The sequence below is a fragment of the Pseudophryne corroboree genome, chromosome 11 (assembly GCF_028390025.1).
Source record: "Pseudophryne corroboree isolate aPseCor3 chromosome 11, aPseCor3.hap2, whole genome shotgun sequence".
Classification (NCBI taxonomy): Eukaryota; Metazoa; Chordata; class Amphibia; order Anura; family Myobatrachidae; genus Pseudophryne; species Pseudophryne corroboree.
Window position 1 is genome coordinate 156,498,999 of NC_086454.1, and position 20,100 is coordinate 156,519,098.

Here is a 20,100-nt window from a genome sequence, read left to right on the forward strand (position 1 = left end):
AGTGTAGAAGATGGAATTACCAGCAGTTATTTGAGTCTGCTTCCCAGATGTCTACTCCCGGGAATGAAGACTGCTGACAACGCAACAGTATTTTTTTTCTGCCCACAGGAGAATTCTTGACACCTCTGACATTGCTGCTCTGCTTTTCATTCCGTCCCTGTCGGTTTATGTACGTCACTGCCGTCACATTGTCTGACTGGACCTGAATGGCCCGATCTTGAAGAAGATATGAGGCCTGCAGAAGGGTGTTGTATATGGCCCTGAGTTCCAGAATGTTGATTGGAAGAATGACTTCCTGACTTGAGCATCTTCCTCAAAACTGCACCCCCTGGGTGACTGCTCCCCAACCTCTGAGGCTTACGTCTGTGGTTAACAGAATCCAGTTCTGAATTCCGAACCTCCGACCCTCGACGAGGTGAGAAGTCTGTAGCCACCACAGAAGGGAGAGCCTAGCTTTTGGCAACAGACGGATCCTCTGGTGCATGTGAAGATGCGATCCAGACCATTTGTCCAACAGATCGAGCTGGAAAGGTCTTGCGTGAAACCTTCCGTATTGAAGCGCCTCGTAAGAGGCCACCATTTAACCCAGAAGGCGAATGCACTGATATCCGGGTTGGCTTCAGGACAACCCAAACCATCGACTGGATTACCAATGCCTTTTCCAACGGAAGGAACACCTTCCGTGTTCAGTATCATTCTCAGGAATGGGAGCCTCCGTGTTGGCTCTAGGTGAGATTTCGGAAGGTTCAGAATCCACACATGATTCTGGAGAAGTTTGGTTAAGAGACCAATGCTGTCCAGAAACCTCTTCCTGGACGGTGCCTTTATTAGAAGATCGTCCAGGTACGGAATTATATTCACTCCCTGTTTGCGAAGTAGAAACATCATCTCTGCCATCACTTTGGTGAACACCCTTGGTGCCGTGGAGAGACCAAATGGCAGGGCTTGGAACTGGTAGTGACAGTCCTGTAGTGCAAACCGTAGATAAGCCTGATGAGGCGGCCAGATCGGAAATGTGAAGGTACGCATCCTTGATATCCAGCGACACTAGGAATTCCCCCTCCTCCAGACCTGAGAACACCGCTCTCGGAGACTCCATCTTGAACTTGAACACTCTTAAGAACGGATCTTATGATAAAAAAAGATAAAACATCTAGGAAGGATAACGATAGGTTCAAATGGGCCTTTACAACGTGTTATTCCACCCAACATAATAAAGTGAAAAACATTTTAAAAACACATTGGCCCTTATTAAAAAGGGACCCGGTCATTGGGATGGAATTACCGGATAAACCCGTCTGTATATATATAGGAAGGCAGAAAATCTACAGTCAAAATTGGTACATAATTTCCTTGATAAGCCCTCTACAGGACAAAAAATTATATCACAAGGGTTTTACCGATGTGGATCCTGTTTGCCTTGCAGGAGTATTCCGAACACATTTGGTAATAAGAAATTGGAAGTAGTGATTAATGGAAAGAAGTGTTCCATTAAGGACTTTATTACTTGCCATTCAGTAAATATTATTTATTGTATTGAGTGCAGTTGTGATAAATTTTATATAGGTCGGACCAGTAGGGCTCTAAAGATTAGAATGGGTGAACACCGACGTAATATAAGAAAAGGCTTGGATACACATGCACTGTCATTTCATTTTAAAAAAGTGCATGAGTGTAATCCAAAATATATTAAAAAAAACTTTTTTGCTCTAAGAAAAGTAAACCCCAATATTAGGGGTGGTGACATGCATAAAAGATTAGCTAAAAGTGAAATGCAACTTATATACACATAAAAAACTTTGGAGCCCTCTGGTCTGAATAAAGACTTCGAAATGAAATGGTTTTTATAAGTGGAACTTTATTTAATATTTTATATGGTACTATAACCTTTCCATTTTTATGTTTTTGTTAATATATACTGAAACGGAACCACATTGATATGTCCCCATTGAAAACTACATGGTACGCAAACAGAGTGCAATGAATACGGCACTTCCGCCGCAACACCCGGGACTTCCGCTGACATATGCAGGGAGATGGGATAGAAGGCCTAATAGACGACATGTCGGTGACCTTCTTCCGCTGGAGGTAGGACATATGGTGATGACATGTGGGTCATACGTCAGGATACGCCCTTCGACAATTGGACCGAGATGCCGCTGACCTTCTTCCGATGGAAGCGAAACAGATGTCGGACACGGTTTCACACAGGAAATTAGAACCTGTGCATTGCGGGTGGGAATCGAGATACTGGAATGGATTTTTTCGGACGGCATTTTCATTACTGGGTATGGGGATCATAGAAAGTAGTAGATCTTTGTCTGGTATTACGTCTTACACAAATTTATTGATTGGAGTTCATCAAGTGGGGTATAAATATTCCCACAGCACAACAACCTCCTACACCTTGAAAAAGATAGCCTAGAGCTATCGAAACGCGTTGGAGGAGGAAACTGGAGGACACGTGGATCGCTCACTTGCTTGTATGACGGTTCCTAGGGACGCCTGGATCAATTTATTACATGCCTTTGTTTATTTACATCTGGTGAGAGTCCACCAAGCTTGTTTTTATCGGATTTGTTTTAATAAAATGGTGTTACACTATTTGGAGCTTTTTTCATTTGCATATTGTGAATACCTTGTCTGGGGGAAGAGTTCTGGTCCAGAAAGAGGTGGAGGAAAAAGGATTGGGATTCACCACACTGTTGGCCCGCTCCCTTAACAAAGCGATACATGTCTACTATTAAGTAGACCATAAGTTGGGGTACGAGTCCAATATTTATACGGTTTAATATAATCATATGTTTTACAGTATTATACTATGGTTGTGTTTTTGTGTTGTCTTAAAGTGATTTCCGAGTAAACGGAATCGACATACGTAATGATTCATTTATGAAACTGAAGCGCCCTGACCTGTATGGTAAATTGTCTTTTTCACTCTTAAGAACGGGTTCAAGGACTTGAGGTTCAGAATCGGCCGTACCGAATCGTTCAGTTTTGGTACTACAAACAAGTTGGAATAGTACCCATTGTTTTGCAGATGAGGTGGAACTGGAACAATGACTTGAGTCTGTACCAGTTTTTTGATGGCATGCTGCAAAGTTATACTTGCCTACTGTGAAACTGGTAAGCCTGATTTGAAGAATCTGTGAGGTGGGAGCTGTTGGAACTCCAGTTTGTAGCCCTCAGAAAAAAGATCTATGAACCAGGGATCCCGGCACGAATTTGACCAGATGTGACTGAAGAATTGTAGTTGGACTCCCACCTGACAGTCTTCCAGGCATCGCGGTCCACCATCATGCTGAAGGCTTTGAGGAAGCAGAGCCTAAGTTTCGTTCCTGAGCACCTGCAGTTGCTGGTTTGCGTGGTTTACCTCTTGTGCCTCTGGAGGCTGTAGAAGCACCTCTGGATTTGCCAAAAGAACTGTAAATTAGAAGCTGAATAAGCCTTCCTGGCTGGGGGGCTTGAGGAAGGAAGATACGTAGATTTACCAGCAGTAGCTTTGGAGATCCATCTCTCTAGTTTATTTCCAAACAAGGACTCTCCTGTGAATGGTAGGCCTTCCACGCCTTTCCTGGAGTCCGCATCAGCAGTCCACTGGCGTAGCCACAAGCCCCTGCGTGCCGACACTGCCATAGCGGTGGTGCGTGCATTAAGCAAGTCTATCTCTTTTTTGGCTTCCACCATAAAGTTTGCAGAGTCCTGTATATGCTGCAGAAGTAAAACAACATCCCCCCTAGACAAGGAATATAACCCTACAATTAGGTTACCTGACCATTTAGAAATGGCTTTTGTAATCCACGCACATGCAATAGTGGGTCACTGGGCCACCGTAGCAGCTGTGTACAATGATTTGAGTGTAGTCTCAATTTTACAATCAGCCGTGTCTTTTAGGGAGGCTGCACCAGGAACAGGCAATACAATTTTTCGTAACAGCCTAGAGACTGTTGCGTCCACTATCGGTGGATCTTCCCATTTTTTCCTATCCTCCAGAGGAAAAGAAAAAGATGAGAGCAACCTTTTAGGGATTTGAAATTTCTTATCAGGATTAACCCACGGTTCTTCAAACAGGGTATTCAATTCCTTTGACACAGGAAAAGTGACTGAGGACTTATTTTTTACATTAAAATAAGATTCCTCACATTCCTCTGACACCTTATCTGGAATTTGCAGAACATCTCTGATAGCCTCTATAAGAGCCTCTATTCCCTGTGAGAGAGCAGCTTCTCCCCCCTCCAAATCCACCTCACCCTCCTCCATGTCTGACCCGTCAGAGTCAGACTGCAGGATATGGGCCAGAGATCGTTTCTGCGGACAAATGGGAGGAGATTGAGACGCTGGTTTGGGGACTGAGTCTCTGTTCATAAACTCACCCACAGTCTGTCTTAAGTATTGCTTCTCTTTCTCATTGCGGGACAATTTCGTAGAAATATTGGAGATCATTCCTTTAAGGGAATTAACCCACTCCTGTTCAGCCCCGCTATTCTGGAAAGGTGATCTGCCCTGAGTACCCAGTAGTGAGCCCCCTGGTGAACACTCCACTGTACAAGAAACACACTCTTTGCCTGACATAATGTAATGTGACAGCGCACACACACACACACACACACACACACAGAAAAAGGTTAAGCACAATTAAAGCACAAAGAGCCCTTCAGGGAGACACAGAGTTATCTGGAGCCAGCCCACACCGCCGCCCTTATTGCTAATGCCAAGCTTAGCAAGGTCGCAGACTAAGTAATAATAATAATCCCCCCCCCCCCTGCTATGATCCCCTGGTACCGCCGAGGTAAACTGAAGTCACTCTGGAGGAGCTGCGCATCCCTGTCAGTCAGCGTGTTCACTGCAGAGGGAAAATGGCGCTGGTGAGTTGCTGGATCCGCTCATCATGAAGGCCCCGCCCCCACAATGGCGCGCAGTCTACCTGCTTTTTTATACTGATTTTGGGGTGAAGAAACCATAAGAAAGGTTTGATCAAAGAAGGCTTTCTTTTTGGTGCACTCTTTTTTACTTTAATGATTGCTAGTTAACTAAAACATAACTTTTGTTATAATTGTTTGTTTAAAAAATAGGCAACACCAGTTACATAAAGAATTCTGTGAGTAAAAGATACCAACAGTGCAAGAAATAATTTTTATTCTATAGAACGTTTATATTTAAAAAGGAGGTGACTTAGGTCATACCCCCAATAATTGTAATGGTCATCTGTTAACTCAATGTGAGAAATACTAATATATCCTCAAAATAAATATGAAACTTGTTCTGCGAAAATATTGTTAATGTGTTACCATCAAATAATAAGAATTTACTCACCGGTAATTCTATTTCTCGTAGTCCGTAGTGGATGCTGGGGACTCCGTAAGGACCATGGGGAATAGACGGCTCCGCAGGAGACTGGGCACAATTAAAGAAAAATTCAGGACTATCTGGTGTGCACTGGCTCCTCCCCCTATGACCCTCCTCCAGACCTCAGTTAAGATACTGTGCCCGGAAGAGCTGACACAATAAGGAAGGATTTTGAATCCCGGGTAAGACTCATACCAGCCACACCAATCACACCGTACAACTCGTGATATGAACCCCGGTTAACAGTATGATAACAACGGAGCCTCTGAACAGATGGCTCGCAATAACAACCCGATTTGTGGAACAATAACTATTTACAAGTATTGCAGACAATCCACACTTGGGATGGGCACCCAGCATCCACTACGGACTACGAGAAATAGAATTACCGGTGAGTAAATTCTTATTTTCTCTGACGTCCTAGTGGATGCTGGGGACTCCGTAAGGACCATGGGGATTATACCAAAGCTCCTAAACGGGCGGTAGAGTGCGGATGACTCTACAGCACCGAATGAGCAAACTCAAGGTCCTCCTCAGCCAGGGTATCAAATTTGTAAAATTTAGCAAAAAAGTGTTAGACCCTGACCAAGTAGCCGCTCGGCAAAGTGGCAGTGCCGAGACCCCTCGGGCAGCCGCCCAAGATGAGCCTACCTTCCTTGTGGAGTGGGCTTTTACTGATTTTGGCTGCGGTAGTCCTACCGCAGAATGCGCAAGCTGAATAGTGTTACAAATCCAGCGAGCAATGGTCTGCTTAGAAGCAGGAGCACCCAGCTTATTGGATGCATACAGGATAAACAGCAAATCAGTTTTCCTGACTCCAGCCGTCCTGGAAACATAAATTTTCAGGGCCCTGACTACGTCCAGCAACTTGGAATCCTCCAAGTCCCTAGTAGCCGCAGGCACCACAATAGGTTGGTTCAAGTGAAACGCTGATACCACCTTCGGGAGAAACTGAGGACGAGTCCTCAACTCTGCCCTATCCATATGGAAAATCAGATATGGGCTTTTACACGACAAAGCCGCCAATTCTGATACACGCCTGGCCGAAGCCAGGGCCAACAACATGACCACTTTCCACGTGAGATATTTCAAATCCACGGTTTTAAGTGGCTCGAACCAATGTGACCTCAGGAATCCCAAAACCACATTGAGATCCCAAGGTGCCACAGGAGGCACGTAAGGAGGCTGAATATGCAGAACTCCCTTGACAAAAGTCTGAATTTCAGGCAACGAAGCCAGTTCCTTTTGAAAGAAAATCGACAGAGCCGAAATCTGGACCTTAATTGACCCCAATTTGAGGCCCATCGTCACCCCTGCTTGCAGGAAATGCAGGAAACGACCCAGTTGAAATTCCTCCGTTGGGGCCTTCCTGGCCTCACACCAAGCCACATATTTCCGCCAAATGCGGTGATAGTGGGTTGCAGTCACATCCTTCCTGGCCTTGATCAGGGTAGGAATGACTTCCTCCGGAATACCTTTTTCCTTCAGGATCCGGCGTTCAACCGCCATGCCGTCAAACGCAGCCGCGGTAAGTCTTGGAACAGGCAGGGCCCCTGCTGCAGCAGGTCCCGCCTTAGCGGTAGAGGCCATGGGTCCTCTGAGAGCATCTCTTGAAGTTCCGGGTACCAAGTTCTTCTTGGCCAATCCGGAACCACGAGTATAGTTCTCACTCTTCCCCTTCGTATTATTCTCAGCACCTTGGGAATAAGAGGCAGAGGGGGAAACACGTAAACCGACTGGTACACCCACGGTGTCACTAGAGCGTCCACAGCTATCGCCTGAGGGTCCCTTGACCTGGCGCAATATCTTTTTAGCTTTTTGTTGAGGCGGGACGCCATCATATCCACCTGTGGTCTTTCCCAACGGTTTACAATCAATCGGAAGACTTCTGGATGAAGCCCCCACTCTCCCGGGTGAAGGTCGTGTCTGCTGAGGAAGTCTGCTTCCCAGTTGTCCACACCCGGAATGAACACTGCTGACAGTGCTTGCACGTGATTTTCCGCCCATCGGAGAATCCTTGTGGCTTCTGCCATTGCCCTTCTGCTTCTTGTGCCGCCCTGTCTGTTTACATGGGCGACCGCCGTGATGTTGTCTGATTGGATCAGAACCGGTTTGTTTTGAAGCAGGGGACTTGCTTGGCATAGGGCATTATAAATGGCTCTTAGCTCCAGGATATTTATGTGTAGTGAAATCTCCTGATTTGACCACAGCCCTTGGAAATTTCTTCCCTGTGTGACTGCTCCCCAGCCCCGAAGGCTGGCATCCGTGGTCACCAGGACCCAGTCCTGTATTCCGAATCTGCGGCCCTCTAGTAGATGAGCCCTCTGCAGCCACCACAGTAGTGACACCCTGGTCCTTGCCGACAGGGTTATCCGCTGCTGCATCTGGAGATGCGACCCGGACCATTGGTCCAACAGGTCCCACTGGAAAATCCTTGCGTGGAACCTTCCGAATGAAATTGCTTCGTACGAAGCTACCATTTTTCCCAGAACTCGCGTGCATTGATGTACCGACACCTGTCCTGGTTTTAGGAAGTTTCTGACTAGAGATAACAACTCCTCGGCTTTTTCCACTGGAAGAAACTTTTTTCTGGCCTGTGTCCAGAATCATTCCCAGGAACAGAAGACGTGTCGTCGGGACCAGCTGTGACTTTGGGATATTGAGAATCCAGCCGTGCTGCTGCAGCACTTCCCGAGAAAGTGCTACCCCCACTAACAACTGTTCCTTAGACCTCGCCTTTATCAGGAGATCGTCCAAGTACGGGATAATTTAAACCCCCTTCCTCCGAAGGAGTATCATCATTTCGGCCATTACCTTGGTAAAGACCCTCGGTGCCGTGGATTTCCCAAACGGCACCCGTAGTGGATGCTGGGACTCCGTAAGGACCATGGGGAATAGCGGCTCCGCAGGAGACTGGGCACAACTAAAGAAAGCTTTAGGACTACCTGGTGTGCACTGGCTCCTCCCACTATGACCCTCCTCCAGACCTCAGTTAGGATACTGTGCCCGGAAGAGCTGACACAATAAGGAAGGATTTTGAATCCCGGGTAAGACTCATACCAGCCACACCAATCACACCGTATAACTCGTGATACTATACCCAGTTAACAGTATGAAATATAACTGAGCCTCTCAACAGATGGCTCAACAATAACTATAAACAAGTATTGCAGACAATCCGCACTTGGGATGGGCGCCCAGCATCCACTACGGACTACGAGAAATAGATTTACCGGTGAGTAAAATCTTATTTTCTCTGACGTCCTAAGTGGATGCTGGGACTCCGTAAGGACCATGGGGATTATACCAAAGCTCCCAAACGGGCGGGAGAGTGCGGATGACTCTGCAGCACCGAATGAGCAAACTCTAGGTCCTCCTCAGTCAGGGTATCAAACTTGTAGACTCTTGCAAAAGTGTTTGAACCCGACCAAGTAACAGCTCGGCAAAATTGTAAAGCCGAGACCCCTCGGGCAGCCGCCCAAGAAGAGCCCCTTTCCTCGTGGAATGGGCTTTTACAGATTTAGAGTGCGGCAGTCCAGCCGCAGAATGTGCAAGTTGAATCGTGCTACAGATCCAGCGAGCAATAGTCTGCTTAGAAGCAGGAGCACCCAGCTTGTTGGGTGCATATAGGATAAATAGCGAGTCAGTTTTCCTGACTCCAGCCGTCCTGGAAACATATTTTTCAGGGCCCTGACTACGTCCAGTAACTTGGAATCCTCCAAGTCCCAAGTAGCCGCAGGCACCACCATAGGTTGGTTCACATGAAACACTGATACCACCTTAGGAAGGAATTGGGAACGAGTCCTCAATTCCGCCCTATCCATATAAAAAAATCAGATAAGGGCTTTTGCATGATAAAGCCGCCAATTCTGATACACGCCTGGCCGACGCCAAGGCCAACAGCATGACCACTTTCCACGTGAGGTATTTTAGCTCCACGGATTTAAGTGGCTCAACCCAATGCGACTTCAGGAAATCCAACACCACGTTGAGATCCCACGGTGCCACTGGAGGCACAAACGGGGGCTGACTCTGCAGCACTCCCTTAACAAAAGTCTGAACTTCAGGCAGTGAAGCCAGTTCTATTTTGGAAGAAAATCGATAGAGCCGAAATCTGGACCTTAATGGAACCCAATTTTAGGCCCATAGTCACCCCTGACTGTAGGAAGTGCAGAAATCGACCTAGCTGAAATTCCTCCGTTGGGGCCTTCCTGGCCTCACAGCACGCAACATATTTCCGCCATATGCGGTGATAATGGTTTGCGCTCACTTCTTTCCTAGCTTTAATTAGCGTAGGGATAACTTCCTCCGGAATGCCCTTTTCCTTCAGGATCCGGCGTTCAACCGCCATGCCGTCAAACGCAGCCGCGGTACGTCTTGGAACAGACAGGCCCCCTGCTGCAGCAGGTCCTGTCTGAGCGGCAGAGGCCATGGGTCCTCTGAGATCATTTCTTGGAGTTCTGGGTACCAAGCTCTTCTTGGCCAATCCGGAACAATGAGTATAGTTCTTACTCCTCTCCTTCTTATTATTCTCATTACCCTGGGTATGAGAGGCAGAGAAGGGAACACATACACCGACTGGTACACCCACGGTGTTACCAGAGCGTCCACAGCTATCGCCTGAGGGTCCCTTGACCTGGCGCAATATCTTTTTAGCTTTTTGTTGAGGCGGGACGCCATCATGTCCACCTGTGGCCTTTCCCAACGGTGTACAATCATTTGGAAGACTTCTGGATGAAGTCCCCACTCTCCCGGGTGGAGGTCGTGTCTGCTGAGAAAGTCTGCTTCCCAGTTGTCCACTCCGGGAATGAACACTGCTGACAGTGCTAACACATGATTTTCCGCCCATCGGAGAATCCTTGTGGCTTCTGCCATCGCCATCCTGCTTCTTGTGCCGCCCTGTCGGTTTACATGAGCGACCGCCGTGATGTTGTCTGACTGGATCAGCACCGGCCGGTGTTGAAGCAGGGGACTAGCCTGACTTAGGGCATTGTAAATGGCCCTTAGTTCCAGAATATTTGTGTGTAGGGAAGTCTCCTGACTTGTCCATAGTCCTTGGAAGTTTCTTCCCTGTGTGACTGCCCCCCAGCCTCGAAGGCTGGCATCCGTGGTCACCAGGACCCAGTCCTGTATGCCGAATCTGCGGCCCTCTAGAAGATGAGCACTCTGCAGCCACCACAACAGCGACACCCTGGCCCTTGGAGAAAGGGTTATCCGCTGATGCATCTGAAGATGCGACCCGGACCACTTGTCCAACAGATCCCACTGGAAGATCCTTGCATGGAACCTGCCGAATGGAATTTCTTCGTAAGAAGCTACCATCTTTCCCAGGGCTCGCGTGCATTGATGCACCGACACCTGTATTTGTATTAGGAGGTCTCTGTCTAGAGACGACAACTCCTTGGACTTCTCCTCCGGGAGAAACCCATTTTTCTTGTTCTGTGTCCAGAACCATACCCAGGAACAGTAGACGCCTCGTAGGAACCAGCTGCGACTTTGGAATATTCAGAATCCAGCCGTGCTGTTGTAGCACTTCCCGAGATAGTGCTACTCCGACGAACAACTGCTCCCTGGACCTCGCCTTTATAAGGAGATCGTCCAAGTACGGGATAATTATTTCGGCCATTACCTTGGTAAATACCTTCGGTGCCGGGGACAGACCAACGGCAACGTCTGGAATTGGTAATGACAAACCTGTACCACAATTTTGAGGTACTCCTGGTGAGGAGGGTAAATAGGGACATGCAGGTAAGCATCCTTGATGTCCAGTGATACCATGAAATTCTCCAGGCTTGCAATAATCACCCTGAGCGATTCCATTTTGAACTTGAACCTTCGTATATAAGTGTTCAAGGATTTCAATTTTAGAATGGGTCTCACCGAACCGTCTGGTTTCGGTACCACAAACATTTTGGAATAGTAACCCCGGCCTTGTTGAAGGAGGGGTACCTTGATTTCACCTGCTGGAAGTACAGCTTGTGAATTGCTGCCAGTACTACCTCCCTTTCTCCGAGGGCAGCAGGCAAGGCTGATGTGAGGTAACGGCGAGGGGGAGTCGCCTCGAACTCCAGCTTGTATCCCTGTGATACTACTTGCAGAACGTAGGGATCCACCTGTGGGCAAGCCCACTGGTCCCTGAAGTTCCCGAGACGCGCCCCCCCCCCCCCCCCCGCACCTGTCTCCACCTGTGGAGCCCCAGCGTCATGCGGTGGACTCAGAGGAAGCGGGGGAAGATTTTTGATCCTGGGAACTGGCTGTCTGGTGCAGCTTTTTCCTTCTTCCATTGTCTCTGTGCAGAAAGGAAGCGCCTTTGACCCGCTTGCTTTTCTGAAGCCGAAAGGACTGTACCTGAAAATACGGTGCTTTCTTAGGCTGTGAGGAAAACTGAGGTAAAAATTTTTCTTCCCAGCTGTTGCTGTGGATACAAGGTCCCAGAGACCATCCCCAAACAATTCCTCACCCTTATAAGGCAGAATCTCCATGTGCCTTTTAAAGTCAGCATCACCTGTCCACTGCCGGGTCTCTAATACCCTCCTGGCAGAATGGACATTGCCTTAATTCTGGATGCCAGCCGGCAAATATCCCTCTGTGCATCTCTCATATATAAGACGACGTCTTTAATATGCTCTATGTTAGCAAAATATTATCTCTGTCTAGGGTATTAATATTGACAGGGTATCAGACCACGTTGCAGCAGCACTATTCATGCTGAGGCAATTGCAGGTCTCAGTATAGTACCTGAGTGTGTATATACAGACTTCAGGATAGCCTCCTGCTTTTTATCAGCAGGCTCCTTCAAAGTGGCCGTATCCTAAGACGGCAGTGCCACCTTTTTTGACAAACGTGCGAGCGCCTTATCCACCCTAGGGGATATCTCCCAACGTGACCTATCCTCTGGCGGGAAAGAGTACGCCATCAGTAACTTTTTAGAAATTACCAGTTTCTTATCGGGGGAACCCACGCTTCTTTACACACTTCATTCACTCATCTGATGGGGGAACAAAACACTGGCTGCTTTTTCTCCCCAAACATAAAACCCCTTTTATGTGGTACTTGGGTTCATGTCAGAAATGTGTAACACATTTTTCATTGCCGAGATCATGCAACGGATGTTCCTAGTGGATTGTGTATATGTCTCAATCTCGTCGACACTGGAGTCAGACTCCGTGTCGACATCTGTGTCTGCCATCTGAGGTAACGGGCGTTTTTTTTGAGCCCCTGATGGCCTTTGAGACGCCTGGGCAGGCGCGGGCTGAGAAGCCGGCTGTCCCACAGCTGTTACGTCATCCAGCCTTTTATGTAAGGAGTTGACATTGTCGGTTAATACCTTCCACCTATCCATCCACTCTGATGTCGGCCCCACAGGGGGCGGCATCCCATTTATCGGCCTCTGCTCCGCCTCCACGCAAGCCTCCTCATCAAACTTGTCGACACAGCCGTACCGACACACCGCATACACACAGGGAATGCTCTGACAGAGGACAGGACCACACAAAGCCCTTTGGGGAGACAGAGAGAGAGTGTATGCCAGCACACACCAGAGCGCTATATAACACAGGGATCCCACTATAAATGAGTGTTTTTTCCCTTATAGCTGCATATATATATATATATATATATATATATATATATATATACACACACACATATACTGCGCCTAATTTTAGTGCCCCCCCTCTCTTTTTTTACCCTTATGTAGCTTGACACTGCAGGGGAGAGCCAGGGGGCGTCCCTCCAGCGGAGCTGTGAGGGAAAAATGGCGCCAGTGTGCTGAGGGAGATGGCCCCGCCCCTTTTCCGGCAGAATTCTCCCGCTTTTTCTGGAATTCTGGCAGGGGTATTTTTACACCTATATAGCCTTCCTGACTATATATGGTGTAGATTTGCCAGCCAAGGTGTATTATATTGCCCTCAGGGCGCCCCCCCCCAGCGCCCTGCACCCATCAGTGACCGGAGTGTGAGGTGTGCATGAGGAGCAATGGCGCACAGCTGCAGTGCTGTGCGCTACCTTGTTGAAGACAGAAGTCTTCTGCCGCCGATTTTCCGGAACACTTCTTGCTTCTGGCTCTGTAAGGGGGCCGGCGGCGCGGCTCCGGGACCGAACGATCGAGATCGGGTCCTGTGTTCGATCCCTCTGGAGCTAATGGTGTCCAGTAGCCTGAGAAGCCCAAGCTACCACCAGTTAGGTAGGTTCGCTTCTTCTCCCCTTAGTCCCTCGCTGCAGTGAGTCTGTTGCCAGCAGATCTCACTGTAAAATGAAAAACCTAAAATATACTTTCTTTCTAGGAGCTCAGGAGAGCCCCTAGTGTGCATCCAGCTCAGCCGGGCACAAGATTCTAACTGAGGTCTGGAGGAGGGTCATAGTGGGAGGAGCCAGTGCACACCAGGTAGTCCTAAAGCTTTCTTTAGTTGTGCCCAGTCTCCTGCGGAGCCGCTATTCCCCATGGTCCTTACGGAGTCCCAGCATCCACTTAGGACGTCAGAGAAATGGGCAGTGTACCATACAGAGAGTATAGTTTAACAACAGTTAAGGGCCCTACACACCTAGCGACCCATCACCGAGCTGCCCAACGGCCGATACGGCAGACGGCAACCCGGCGGCGGGGGGGGGAGGGATGGGTGGTGTGAAGTTTCTTCACCCCCTTCCCGTCGCCATAGCAGTGCATGGTAATATGGACGAGATTGTCCATATTGGCATGCATGTTTAAACGAGCCGGCACCAGCGATGAACGAGCATGGGGCCACGCATCGTTCATCGCTGGTGCCTACACACTGAAAGATATGACCGGTATCTCGTTCATATCTTTCACTGATATAGGCCAGTGTTTAGGGCCCATTAATTAAACATCAATTGACCATTTTCTCTGTATACTGGACAAGAATTTAAGAGGGTACCACTGGCGCTCAGTCTCTTATAGATGATCCTAAAAGACCTACTAAAAATACAGTGTGTGTCTGCCACATGTGACACAAAAACAATGGGTTTGGGGAGAACAATGTTTAATTGAACAGACAACACATAAAAATCACATTAAAAATTTAGGTACAGTGATGTATAAAGTGACTCGTGCATCGATGGTGAACGGGTTTTTTCACCTTTGGATGGTTAACAGCTGATGGTATTGCACCTATACTGAAGGGCTGTAGCCGATTGGACTGTGATGGATTATTTCCACAACTGGTCACCACAAACTTACAGCAAACTGTTTGACAGGGTCACCGACCACGCTGCAGCAGCACTATCTGCAGGTCTCAGTCTAGTACCTGAGTGTGTAAATACAGACTTCAGGATAGCCTCCTGTTTTTTATCAACAGGTACCTATTAAAGTGGCCGTATCCTAAGACGGCAGTGCCACCTTTTTTGACAAACGTGTGAGCGCCTTATCCACCCTAGGAGATATCTCCCAGCGTAACTTATCCACCTGGCGGGAAAGGGTACGCCATCAGTAACTTTTTATAAATTACCAGTTTCTTAACGGGGGAACCCACGCTTTCACACACTTCATTTATTCATCTGATGGGGGAACAAAACACTGCCTGTTTTTTCTCCCCAAACCTAAAACCCATTTTTAGAGGTGCTTGGGTTAAAGTCAGAAATGTATAACACATTTTTTATTGCCGGGATCACGTCACGGAAGTTCCTAGTGGATTGTGTATATGTCTCCACCTTGTCGACATTGGAGTCAGACTCCGTGTCGACATCTGTGTCTGCCATCTGAGAGAGCGGGCGTTTTTGAGCCCCTGATGGCCTTTGAGACGCCTGGGCAGGCGCGGGCTGCGAAGCCGGCTGTCCCACAGCTGTTACGTCATCCACCCTTTTATGTAAGGAGTTGACACTGTCGGTTAATACCTTTCACCTATCCATCCACTCTGGTGTCGGCCCCACAGGGGGCGACATCACATATATCGGCCTCTGTTCTGTCACCATATAAGCCTCCTCATTCAACATGTCGACACAGCCGTACCGACACACCGCAGACACACAGGGAATGCTCTAAATGAGGACAGGACCCACAAAAGCCCTTTGGGGGGACAGAGTAAGAGTATGCCAGCACACACCAGAGCGCTATATATATACAGGGACTAACTGAGTTATGTCCCTAATAGCTGCTTTTTATATAATATACTGTATACAGTGCCAATTTTAATGCCCCCCCTCTCTTTTCCCTCTTACTGTACTGTAGAATTGCAGGGAAGAGCCAGGGAGCTTCCTTCCAGCCGAGCTGTGAGGGAAAAATGGCGCCAGTGTGCTGAGGAGATAGGCTCCGCCCCTTTTTCGCGGCCTATTCTCCCGTTTTTTATGGAATTCTGGCAGGGGTATTTACCTCATATATAGCCCCTGGGGCCATATATTGAGGTATTTTAGCCAGCCAAGGTGTTTTTATTGCTGCCTCAGGGCGCCCCCCCCAGCGCCCTGCACCCTCAGTGACCGGAGTGTGAAGTGTGTGAGAGGAGCAATGGCGCACAGCTGCAGTGCTGTGCGCTACCTTGGTGAAGACAGAGTCTTCATGCCGCCGATTTTCCGGACCATCTTCTTACTTCTGGCTCTGTAAGGGGGACGGCGGCGCGGCTCCGGGACCGAACATCAAGGCTGGGCCTGCGGTCGATCCCTCTGGAGCTAATGGTGTCCAGTAGCCTAAGAAGCCCAATCCGGCTGCAAGCAGGCGAGTTCGCTTCTTCTCCCCTTAGTCCCTCGCTGCAGTGAGCCTGTTGCCAGCAGGTCTCACTGAAAATAACAAATTCTAAGACTATAACTTTCTAAGAGCTCAGGAGAGCCCCTAGTGTGCATCCAACCTCGGCCGGGCACGAAATCTAACTGAGGCTTGGAGGAGGGTCATAGTGGGAGGAGCCAGTGCACACCAGGTAGTCTAAGATCTTTCTAGAGTGCCCAGCCTCCTTCGGAGCCCGCTATTCCCCATGGTCCTTACGGAGTTCCCAGCATCCACTAGGACGTTAGAGAAATAGAGAGAAAACTGTTTTGAGGCTTTTTTTTGCCAGTGTGGGTACAGTGTACGGAGACGCAGCTGTGTACTGTGTCTGGAGACGCATTCCGCCCCGGTTAGAAGCTGTGCGTCTCCGTACCCTCATGCCGCCATAATGGCCATTGCCCCGCTAACCGGGACGCCGGCTTAGTACTCACCACTCTTCATTCTTCTGGCTCTGTTAGGGGTGGTTTGCTGTGGGAATGTACGCTTGCCGTGGTGGGGCTTGCGAATAGCTCCCTCAGGAGCTCAGCGTCCTGTCAGCTGGGAATGGGACCATTAACCCTTCAAGAGGTTGGGCCATTTCCCCCCCTTCCCCAAGTCCCACGAAGCAGACAGGCTGGTGCCATCCAGCCCTGCCTGAAAATAACATATAAAATAAATGCAGAAAACTCTTCAGGAGCTTCCATAAGCGTGACCGGCTCCTCTGGGGACATTTTTTAAACTGAGTCTGGTAGGACGGGCATAGAGAGAGGAGTCAGCCCACATCATCAAATTCTTAAAGTGCCCAGGGCTCCTAGTGGACCAGTCTATACCCCATGGTACTAAATGGAACCCTGTATCCTCTAGGACGTAAGAGAAACATTGTTATTTCTTGCTTGCATCCCTATCAGGGGAGTTAAAAAATGAGCAAAGCTCATTACCGGAGCTTAATGTGGAAACATTACGTGTGATTCTACTAAATTATTATTACCAGTTATTTATATAGCGCACACATATTCTGCAGCACTTTTACAGAGAATATTTTGGCCATTCACATCAGTCCCTGCCCCAGTGGAGCTTACAATCTATATTCCCTACCACATGTACACGCACACACATTCACACTAGGGTCAATTTTTGTTGAAAGCCAATTAACCTACCAGTATATTTTTGGATTGTGGGAGGAAACCAGAGCACCCGGAGGAAACCCACGCAAGTACGGGGACAATATACAAACTCCGCACAGTTAGAGCCATGGTGGTAATCGAACCATGACCTCAGTGCTGTGAGGCAGTAATGCTAACCATTACACCATCCGTACTGCCCCCTACTAAAGGAACCTTGTGGCTAATTGAGGGAAATGATCTACTTTCCCCACTGCCCACCTCTGCAGAGAAGTTGACTAAGTTTCAAGCAAACCCAATCTTACACTTTACCCACTCCAGTGGTAAACATGCTCCTGTTACAGGATGTAGAGAAAGAGACGGGTGAGCCAAACACAGCCTGGCTTGGTGATTCATCCACATGGTCGTGGGACAAACCTACAAACCTGTAAATCTTTAGGCAGCATGAGACACATCTATCCCTGTTACCCCAGTGTGTGGGAGGCAGACAAACAGTGAAAGTTATCACTCTACTACAACCTTTTCTTCCCTGTATGCCCACTGTGTGTTCATGGTTACAGATATGTACAAATAATCTGTAGAGAAATCCAGTGCCCTAAAATATCAAGAGCACAAAGCAATGGAAACAGGGGTGAAGCCAAACGTAACTTCACATAAATGATATAGAGCTTAGCCTATCTCACATATGACACGAATGCCAGCTAGCACTCTCTATCAGACTGAGGGGAGATGCAGTGCAGAAGTGACCCATAGCAACCAGGCAGATTCTACACATTATAAATCTAGTATAGTCTGTACACTGAATCGGACTAGTTGCCATGGGTCACTTCTCCTCCTTAGAGGGTGTGATACATGCCCTCCTGAGCCAGGTAACACACTGTAATGGCCATCTCAGCACACACCTAACATCAGTGACACAGGTAATAGAAAACCTGAGGGGCTAGTCCTAGAGTTGTGACGTCACTCAGAGACCCGTGAAACTCATTTCCCTTAGCCCAGCGACTCCTTGTTATGACGTCAGCTATAACCATAAGCAGTGAAAGCCCCCTCTATCCCCTTTGCCCCCATATGACGTAAGGCGCCGTCATATGTCCACTTTGAATAATCGGCACTGATACTTACAGTTCTTTCTACGTCACAATTCTCCGTCCGTCTCACCAGCTACCTCCGCTGATGACTTACTCTGTGCCGGAGGTTTCGCTGACGTCAGCGCCACGTACCCCGGCGTCACTGGCTGCCGCTGCTGCTGCGCTTCTCCCGGCGCACGCTGATGACGCGTACGGCTGGGGGCTGGGGACTGGGGAGGAGGCGCCTCAGTCACCTCGTCTCATCTTTGCGGAAGTCGGTGTAGTAGTAGTAGTAGGGTAGCATCTAGTTTACCTTCGTGGAGAGGACTTTTCCCATACCCTGGGTACACTTGCCTACCTGACCCTCTCTATGAGGAGAAAATGCTCTGTTCCTGGACTTTCCTGGTAATGTATGATTGCCATCACCTGTGGTGAGCTAATTAATTGATAAGAAAGGTGTTTCACCACAGGTGATGGCAATTATACATTACCAGGAAAGTCCAGGAACAGAGCATTTTCTCCCTCATGGAGAGGGTCAGGTAGGCAAGTATGCGCCCAGGGTCCATGTCACAGTCTATGACTGGTACAGTTCTATCGAAGACGTGGGGTGCAATAGAGGCGGGAAGCACAGTCAGCAGGGTCGGGAAGGAAGGGGTTTCTCATGGGTATTCTCATCCACTGATTAAAGTGGTCCTAGTGGTGGAACTCGTACCCCTTCCTAGCCCTGCTAATCCCACCCTCCCCCCGTGGTTGCTACGCCACTAGCCCTCCGTGTCTGACCCACCTGGTGGGCATTCCTATTAGGAAAGATGATTTGCACACAGTCCGTGCCTCCCAACATGACCCTCTCCAGGAGGGACAGAATGCTCTGCTCCTGGACTTCCCTCTTAATTTATGATTGCTATCACCTGTGGTGAAATACCTTTCTTATCCATTAACCTGTTCAAAACAGGTGCCAGCAATCATACATTAAGAGAAAAATCCAGAAGCAGAGAATTTTGTCCCTCCTGGAGAGGGTCATGTTGGGAGGTATGCAGTCAAGTTGAACTCACAATGTCATTCAATCTCTAGCTACGGGTCCTCTCAAGGCTCCTCTTCGCGCGGTAAAGGGCCTCATACACTAATTTAACATGTTGGACCCTCATGTCACAGACAATCACCCCGGCAGCCTTCCGGGCAGCAGGATCGCATAAAATACATCGTATGCAGTCCTTTTGCTTACGATGTATCATGTACGATCCCAGCCATGCCTGCGGGGTCCGACATGTCACGGAACCGTGCATCGGATTGGATGTAAAACATCCGAAATGCCTGATTTCATCCAATATATCGTCCCGAATGGCCGAAATCGGGCATTATCGTTCTAGTGTATGGGGCCCTTTAGACTCCAGAGAGACAGGCGCTTGATGATGTTACTGCACCTTCTTATTCCCACCATTGTCACCACTGGCAGGGGACTAGGGGGTAAATGTAAGAACGGGCACTATGGGGGAGAAGCGGTATCAGCGCATTTTATGTGCCTCTGTCCATATCGGCGCTGCTATCTAAAAGGCTGATATGTAAGGGCAATGCGATGCTGACTGTTCCTACAGTAATGAGGCGAAGCAGGAAGTGTTATAGCTGCACGATCCGTGCCGCTATAATACATTTACACCTAGACAAGGTCGGCTGTGTATCGGTGGTGTACAGCAGGGCTGCCAGCTGCCTGTACAAGATGCTTGAGAAGGTGGGCGGGCGGAGGTAGACTGACACCCACTTTAACCCCTACTCTCATTTCTGTCAAGAGTCGAATTTAGGGGTCAGATGACCCTCCCCCCTCTCAAAAAATAAAAGATATGTCTCTTATGGTTACCGCCCTCCATATCTCCACACAGCCTTT

At 48.5% G+C, this 20,100-nt stretch overlaps 1 protein-coding gene across 2 annotated transcripts in view; it reads right to left on the reverse strand.

Moving 5' to 3' along the window:
* STX5 (syntaxin 5) overlaps window positions 1-18,578 on the reverse strand; it is a 78,007-nt gene extending 59,429 nt beyond the window's left edge. The window contains exon 1 of one of the 2 annotated variants that reach the window (XM_063945009.1): window positions 18,277-18,578. Coding sequence is in view for 1 of the 2 variants with exons in the window: in XM_063945008.1 (XP_063801078.1) it covers window positions 18,057-18,063 (7 nt within the window). In the remaining variant the exon portion in view is untranslated. Of the gene's footprint in view, window positions 1-18,056; window positions 18,157-18,276 lie in introns of those variants that run through there. The other variant, XM_063945008.1, reaches the window with a different exon arrangement.
* Window positions 18,579-20,100: the final 1,522 nt, after the last annotated feature.